Source organism: Taudactylus pleione, unplaced genomic scaffold (genome assembly GCF_031769625.1).
Source record: "Taudactylus pleione unplaced genomic scaffold, aTauple2 ptg000774l, whole genome shotgun sequence".
Taxonomy (NCBI): domain Eukaryota; kingdom Metazoa; phylum Chordata; class Amphibia; order Anura; family Myobatrachidae; genus Taudactylus; species Taudactylus pleione.
In genome coordinates, this window is record NW_028285176.1 from 3,243,162 (window position 1) to 3,252,397 (window position 9,236).

The 9,236-nt window shown below is 40.6% G+C and overlaps 1 protein-coding gene across 1 annotated transcript in view; it reads left to right on the plus strand.

Annotated features, from left to right (window-relative positions):
- UBTD2 (ubiquitin domain containing 2) overlaps positions 1-2,916 on the plus strand; it is a 131,988-nt gene extending 129,072 nt beyond the window's left edge. The window contains exon 3 of the mRNA XM_088457635.1: positions 2,084-2,916. Within this exon, the coding sequence (XP_088313761.1) occupies positions 2,084-2,481 (398 nt within the window). The 3' untranslated portion in view covers positions 2,482-2,916. The remainder of the gene's footprint in view (positions 1-2,083) is intronic.
- The last annotated feature ends 6,320 nt before the right edge of the window (positions 2,917-9,236 follow it).

The window sequence follows — 9,236 nt, forward strand, 5'->3', positions numbered from 1 at the left end:
GTGCACTACGGCGCTTGCAGTGTTCGCTAAAATGTGTTGGATGCAGCCGCTCACAGAGCTGCGTGTGATCCCTTAATATTAGGTTGCACTTACAAACTTTTTATGACTGGTTTTATGATAGTATTATTGTCATGATTGGAGTTGTTGGCACTGAATATGCAAAGACATACTTTGAGCTTGCCCATAGACTTAGAAAATGTAGATGTACAGAGACCTGCCTATGACTTAGGGGTCTATGTACTAATAATCGCGGCACTGCTGCGATTATGTATCCTTCTCGCTGGGAATATTTAAATTTTTAATTAAAATATTCCCACTGTGTACCAAGGGGAACTCTCAGGGACAGCGATTGCGGCAACCACTGTCCCTGCGAGTTATATTTCCGACATTTAGAAGGTCTTTCACAGAAGTGAAAGACTTCTCCGGGGGAAGTCGCCACTGCACATGCGCACAGTGTCAGCTTCTGGGGCTGCCGGGGAGAGATCGGAAGATCTGTCTCCTGCACCTGAAGCCCCCACAGGCTTACAGTAGTTTACACCATCTGAAGATGGTGTTAACTGCCGGGACTGATCTCACAAAAGCTTCTCTTTTTGGACATAGGGGTCAGATTGTAATCCCCATTGACAATACTGGGGACTGCGAGCTGAAGTGCTAATTAGCACTTTGCCAGAGATTTCTGTGAAAATCTCCTGCATTGTGCTATTAGTACATAGCAACGATACATAAAATGATGCAGAATCTGCCGTTTCTGCATAATTTAATGTAAAAAAAACCCAACTTAATATATAGGCCCCTAAATCTGGTTATTGGTATGTAATGTATAGTGAAATGTGAAGACAATTGACAAATGGCTGTGACTAATATATTGAACCATTAGAACTCCAAAAGCCAACATCTGATTGGCCGCTGTAAGTTATTGTACATTTGTGCTTTGCTAGTGAGTAATTCCCATTTTTGGGAGTTGCCATGTGTGACCATAAAAGTGTTGAAAAGTAAAAGAGAAAAAAAAAAAAAGGAATACATTCCCTTTATATGATCCGGCCCGTTAAGTAACTTTAAATTAGGTAGAATTACAGTGTGGCTTGTAAAAATGTGTGATTGTATATATTTTTTTGTAATTGAATGATGTATATTCTTCTAGCTTGCAAGTGTCACTGTTTGTTTGTTTGTTTGTTTTCCCCAAATGCTCTAAAGCAATGTAGACCTATTCAACAGTTATTGCCCCCATGAAATGTGTATATTACTGAAATATATAATAGGATATGAAGGAAAAATGTTTAGGCCTCTGTATAAATAATGTAGTGTAGTGTCGGCACCCAAAATTTTACTGTATTCTGAAACAAATGTTGCTCCATGCAGAAGTAGTTGTTATAATATATCCAAGTCACAATTTTGTATGTAGTTTTTCTAGGCAAAATCAATACATGCATTTGTACAGCCATGAATCTCACATCATAGAACAGACTGAGAGACATTTCACCACCTGCTGGCCGACGTTTCTGGACGACCGCGTGTACTTTTATCTAGGCTAAAAGTAATAAAAGTATATTCTGTTCTATATGAGATTCGTAGCTGAACTAATGCATGTATTGAGTTTTCTTTGAAAAGCTGCATTGCATGGTGATGCTGTGGTGCGTACTGCGGATGGAACTGTATTTATTAGATGCATTTTGAAACTGCAAAATTGCTACTTGAATTCATTGTAACAACTAATGCATGGAGCAATATTTGTTTTAAAACATGGTAAAGTTGTTGATATATAACAAAGACACAGAGTTGGTTGAATTTTATTTTAAATTTGTGTCGGACTTTGTGCGTGTTATGTATATATAATATATGCTGTAGTTCTTAACTCCATTCCTTAGGTACTTATGTTTTATAGATGTCTATCTGTGGAAATGGGGAAGAAATACTGACACAGCAAAATGTATTGGCTCACCTGTGCATGATTAAAGAAACCCAGAAAACATGACCTGCTGAGGATATTGGAGTTGAGAACCTCTGACATAGTATACTGTTAAATATGAACTTTGATTTATTGGCAGCTTTTCCTAGATGTGTCTAATTATCCCTTCTTTTCAAGGTGCCCTTACTGAGTGCTACGACGAACTGGGAAACCGTTACCAGCTACCTGTTTACTGCCTTGCCCCTCCAATTAACATGATTGAGGAGAAGAGTGACACAGAAACTTTGGACATCCCTGAGCCACCTCCAAATTCTGGACATGAATGCCAGCTACGACTTCGCCTCTCTACAGGCAAAGACCTTAGGCTGTTGGTGCGCAGCACAGACACTGTATATCATATGAAGCGGCGACTCCATACTGCAGAAGGAGTTGAACCTGCCAGCCAGCGCTGGTTCTTTTCAGGCCGACCACTAACAGACAAAATGAGACTGGAAGAACTGAAGATTCCCAAGGACTATGTAGTACAAGTTATAGTGAGCCTACCTGTTCCAAATCCCACACCAGTAGAGAATTGACCATCTCAAAAAAACACGCACACCGTCCTCCTCTTACTCAACTCACTCCTTGCTATGTTTGTACGCAGCCTGTACCTTTTTTTTCTCTTTTACTTCCACTAGATATGGAGTCCTGAGCTGGCAGAGCAATGCAGGCCTCTTTGGCAGCACAGGATTTTGTAGCTGGCTCCATGACATGTGACTGCAGAAGGAAGAGCCGGGCTTTCCTCTGATGTCAAAGGGGAGAAAATGAATTGTATTTCTTAATATTGCAACAAAAGACTTTTTATAACATCAGAATACTATCTTTTTTTTATCTGTTCTATAAAGGTTTGGACTGTACGTGGAGTATTTAGCATTGCACTTTTAAAAAAAAAAAAAAAATGAAAATTTGAAACAACCAAATATGTTTGTCACATTTTATGGGAACACTACATTAGATCATTTTATGCCATTTGGTGTCAAATCAAAACATTCAAAGGAGCTATCATCAAATATAACTTTTTTATTTTATAAAAACAATTACTGACTTGCAATATAAGTAGAAAGAGACATATTTTTAATTTATTTGGTGTTTCCAAACTCACACTCTTCTACATTGTGTTTAGTCCTGTGCCTTTAGGTGTCATTGCTGCTTTCGCTGTATATGAAAATGTTTGCCAACAAGTAAACCACAATGGGAACAATGACACTTGTAGGTTAAAAATTAGTTCTAAGTGCCACCATTTAAAATTTCAAAGAAGTTCATCATTTCTGAAAGAATACATAATCTCTCTTTAATCAGCAATGCAGTGCTAAATCTTGAATCATTTTAAAATTATTTGGCATTAGTTCTGTAACACTTGCACTGAATACATGAATCCTACCTCCAAAATGTTTCTGTAACGGTGATAAAACAAAGACTGTCTATGTCAGTGATTCCCAACCTCGGTCCTCAAGGCACACTAACAGTCCTGGTTTTAGTGATATCCATGATTGTGCACAGATGGTTTAATCAAAATAACTGAGGCACTAATTAAGTCACCTGTGCTCAAGTATGGTTATCCCTAAAACCTGGACTGTTAGTGTGCCTTGAGGACCGTGGTTGGGAACCCCTGGTCTATGTGGTTCACTGATAATAACTTTAAGAATAGCTATTGAAGAGTAACGTATCAGAACAGCTAGAAAAGCCTGCAACAGATTACATAACGCGTTAAATTAAGTTCACTATTAAAAAGTAGATGGGGAAAATGAAGTCACACATTTATTTTAACATACCCAGTGGTACACCTTACACAGGCACTGATGCACTTCCTGTTGGGTCACCGGAAATGACATCAGCATGATACTACCTGTTTGACATGAGGTATAAAATGGGGGCCTGGGAGGCAGGTTTTCTCCTGCATGATCTTGCCAGCGTTGTGAGAATACCTGTGTTTGCTAAATGTGCTCTCTATAGTTACATATAATGTATTCTTGAGAAAAACAGAATTAGTGTCCTGAATAAAAAATCCCATCCACCTCCCATATAGTAGTCCCCCAAATAGAAAATGTAAAGTACCTCTCTGAGTTAGTCATGCTTACTGAACTGTTCCTAGTCACTACAAACCATTGATCTATACCAACCAAGTAATCTGTGTGCCAATGCAGTAATAGCATAGATGATTTGGACTAACTTCAGTTTTGCTTTTTAGTTTTACTGCTAACTAATATTGAATGTAAAGTTGCACTATTACTTAATTAGTATATGCAGACAGTTTGTTAAGGGTGCCCCTGGTTGTCCTCACATTAATAGTTGCTTTGAGGGGAAAAAAAACTTGTACAATTACCATGGGAACCACAGTCGCATGACATGATTTAGTGAGCAGAGAGCTTTGGAACACCTCTTTTCAGCATACAACACAGTAATCTCCCCTCCTCCCTCTGCCGCCATGTGACCACTGAGTAGAATGTAGACTGACTGGCTTTGACTCTCTTCAGGTTACCCTCTCCTTATGAATTAGTTGAAGAGTAGAAGCCAAATGCATTCATCTTAGACCTAGGGGAGAATTCAATAGCATATTCTCCGCATATCAAACAAGGGTTTAACGCGCTAACCAATGTAAACTGCAGAATCAATGGGCTTCTCTGCGCATTAACCCCCAGAGGGAGACTTTTCTCACTTTTACCTCACAGCTCCTGAAGCTTCGAGGAAAACCCTGCTGATTGAATCTCCCAGCACAAGTAATTGGCTGCGGGGTAAACACTGTGGCTAATTGGCTTCTCCCCTTAGTGGGAGATGTATCAAACCTTCTAAAGAGGACTAGTTTCCATAGCAACCAATCAGATCCTATCTCTCATTTTGTAGAGTGTACTAACTAGGTGAGTGACAACTTCATCACTGATATCTCCCCATAATCTTGCAGTGACAGTCTGAAACTTCACCACACAGCAATTTTGCAAAGAGAAGACGGATTTACAAGATTACTGACACATTGTACAGACATGGGGCTTTTCTGGTACTGATATTCATGCATAACCACACAAATCTATAGGGCAGCAATGAACTCAGATGTCTGTTATATCTAGCTGCATAGTAAATTGAGTGAATTAATTGGAAGATACTAATTGAATACAAATGGGTCTTTTGAGTAATGTTTAGGATATTGAAAATAGGTGATTTTACAGGTTGGGTACACGATCCCGGTGCTGATTATGCCGGCGGTCAGAATCCCGATGGTGGAAATTCATACACATTCAGGTAAGTATTCTAACCCTAACCTTCCCCTTCGGCAGACTAACCCTAACCGCTACTTTCCCCCGCAGCCTAACTCTAAGCCTCCCCCTAACCCCAATACTCACCATTTGATTGCAGCCGTAGGAATTCTGGCTGCTGACGGGATTCCGACGCCGGTATTCTGACCGCTGGCATTGTGTGTGCCAGGATGCCGACTACATCCCAATTGTACTATTTGGGGTAGAGAATATTTTACACAAATTGTAAAGTAATATGCTGTACTTTATTACTTTATCTGCCATTGTGTCTACATGTGTACCAAGCAAGTCTTATGGTGAGACTTGCTTAGTACGTGCTCCTTAGCATTGACTCAATGAAAGGTAAACATAGCATCATTTTAAAAAAAAGCTGCACAATATTATGTAATTTTAAATGGTTGCAGAGGTTTAGTCTATGCAAGGTCAATTTTGTGTTCAGATCTATTGTCCGTGAGAAGAATTATGTAGTGGGCAATGAAATAAACCAGCCTGTATGGAGTAATGCATGAGATGACTGCGATTAGTGTATTCAGTATGCCTCGGTTTAGAGTTAACGTGTTTAAAAAAGACCATAGGTGGAGATTTGCGCTCAAATTGTCCTTGTATACCACCGTGGTATCAATTCTGCATTCGTAAAATACTTTTATGAATGCAGACTTGCTTTGCAATATACTGATCAGTATAGAGTGCTTGGACTGCATACCCTAATTTTAATACATTTCAAAATTACATTTTATTTGCTTTTACACAATATATGCCAAACATTCCGATTTCAGCAGGACAGTCCTGTTTTGAAAGTCGTCACAGGATGGTCCTCCCGGTAGTTGGGAGAAGCAGTAAATTGGTATTGCACACACATTCCACTAATGTGGTGCAGGAATCAGAAGGGGATAAGGAGCAGCCTCGCTCTTCTCAGTACTGGCATACGCCCCCTCTGTGATGCAGACATGGTCCCTCCATGTGCCGATCCAGGCTCAGACAATGTTGGGAGGCATAATATTTGGGTGACTGGTATAGACAACTTTTTTGACTGAGACCAGCGCAGTTGCTTGCTCTTATAGTGGTTAGTATTGTATATGTTTAGTTAGAAAACAAAATCCATGGAAATTGGAGTGCTATTTTTCCCATTGTTATGTGAGATGCTAAAATATGAGATAAAAAACAAAGAATCTCGCTTCAGCACTACTTCCAACAAGATTTTTAGCCATGGAATTCTGATGTTTGACAGATATTTGCATCTATGATCTCTGCATGTGAGCAAGTTAACAATATATTTTTTTTCTTTCCGGTGCAGCGATTCACAGTACAGTGCATTGTCCACCAATATATGGGGCTAATTCTGAGTTAGGAGCAAAGTAAAAAAACAGCAAGTAACTGCACCTAGGTAAAACCATGCTGCACTGCAGGTAGGGCAGGTGTAAAATGTGCAGAGAGATACAGATTTAGGAGGGAGGTGTCCAAACTAGGATCTAAGTTATAGTGTAATATAAAGTTGTCTGGCATTTGTGGGCTACATGCCAAAGCTGCCAGTATTTAACCCTGCATGCAAAGATAATACATGTATGTGCACCCCAAAGTTATGGGGCCCATACATCTAGCTTGTATAGGGTCAATTCTCTATTCTGCCAACACCAGGGGATCTGAGAAATCCAACATGGACAATCTTGATTGCCCAATTCCAACCCAAAAGTGGTCGCAATTGGTGAGTCAAGGATTTTTAACATGTTGACTTTGCCTGATTCCCAGATGGATTGCCGATAATCGATGTCCGCTGCTCAGCTTTGTTGATCTCCGTTCGGTGTCTGTAGAACAGGGAATCAGGATGTAGATGTATGGGCTTGCTCTATTTGCTTAGCTATCTACTCAGAATCAGGCCCTATATTGGTAAGGTAATTGTTTTTGCACTGTGCATGCTTCATCCACTGGTGACCTAAGTAGGCGTATCAGGATGTTCTCGTATATGCAGAGTTCAGAGAGAACTTGCCCTTAGAACTTAGTGCAAATGATACGTCTGAAAACAGATATTTGTTTCTATCTAAATATAGTCTGATGCAGATGAGCCCGGAAGATGAGTATAACACCAAGCGTGGATAGAGGGTGCGTGCCCCACAAAGATACACATTACTGCACACCGGTAAATATATGTAGTATTCTGTGCACACAATGCAGGAGCATCTACAGCAGGCATGTCAAATTTGCAGCTCGGTTGGTATTTTGAGTTTGACCTGCCTGATCTACAGACTATTTTGAGTTCAGCGCTGCATCAGTATCTGTGTGTAAAAAGTTTTTAATTTCCGTTTAACACTTTTTCCATTTTAAAATGTGTGTGGTCTTTGCAACATAGCACTTGATACTTTGGCACACAATGCTTCATTATCAGATAATCATTTTTATTTTCAATATAAAAACCAAAAAACCGACTGATTTCTTAAATGGAAGACTAGCTTTTTAAAATTGTCCCATTGAGAGGGATAGCTGCATCATTTGGCATCTGTTTTGTTCTGAATCTTACATTTATGTTGGTATAAAAAGTAACTTCTCATTGTGCAGGGCAGAGAAATCTTATGTGAATGTTTCTCCAACTAATGACAGCATTTAAGACCTGTGTTATACAATCTGTATTGATAGGCTATTATCCTCTATCGCACACATCCATAATATTGAGCTAATAGATACAGAACATAAGTTATGGGAACTGAGATCATATATGTGTGTTGGTATTACTGAATTTTGGGGGGGCCTGATTTAGAGTTCTATGGTAATGCTCTCGCAGCTGCAGCAACGCGGATATTTGCTAATGTAACAGCAGCAGGAACTCGTATTGAGAGCCCACCTGAGCCATCACAGCTGTCCGCAACTATGTTCACATACGCAGCATCGGACGCAGATCAGGCAAACAATGACTCCTTGAGTGAGTCAATAGTCAATCAGAATGGATGTCGTAACTGAGATGTTGGAGCCATGTTTACTGCATGCGGCATCGCAGATGCAAGATGTGACGCCCTCCAAATGGTCGAGACTCACCTGCGTTTTTATCCGACAATCCAGAATTTCCTCCCCCAAACGTTCCCTGCCTGTCAATCACTCTGCGAATAAAGACTCGCAGTGTGAATACGGTAATGTTCTTTTTCTGCATGCGCAGTAGCAAAATATGGCTCCATTTGCAAAAACATCAGCATAGTGTACAACTCTAAATCAGGCCCAATAACAGTACCTCACATCTCTACACTTGCAAAAGGGAAGAAAGGGGGAAAGATTCCACACTGGATTAATTTAGAATATTGAAAAACGAGTGTTAGAGTGTATATATAGGGGACAGATAAATCCCTTGACAGTATAACTAGGCTGGTGGTGCTACCTAGCAGGGGCGGATTGGGCCACCGGGACAGCGGGAAGGTTCCCGCTGGGCCGGTCCCATCATCCCCCCTGCAGGGCCAATTCTCATTACCTTCCGGGCCAGCTCACACACTGTCACTGCCAGCCGGCCCAAGCTCGCGGCCGTGCTTCCGGAATTTGCGTTCAAGTCTAGAGCGCAAACCGGAAGCTGCACCCTTCCTGCCCGCCTCTCAGGAGTCAGACCATTGGCCGGCCAGTGCAGCGGCTCCCCTGCACCTGCGGCGGCATTAGCAGAAGCGCCTGGAGCCGGGTAACTGAAAGTCAGAGAGAGAGAGATGAGGTGGCAGCCACAGTGCAGAATCGCAACCATAAACGGTACTGTGCCCTCATTCCCTCATGCTGCACTGAGCATCACTCTCCCCTCACTGCATATATGCACTCTGTCTCCATGCTGGGGTCTATTGTCAGGGAGAATGTATATATATATATATATGTGTGTGTGTGTATATATATATATATATATATATATATATATATATATATATATAGTGTATGTGTGTATATTTTGTTTTATACTATATATATATATAATATATATATATTGTTTATACTGTGTGTATGTATATATATATATAGTAAAGGTATGCATGCAGCCCGGCACTGTCCAGTGTAATACAATGGGGGAGATGTATGAAGCCCAGAAGCGG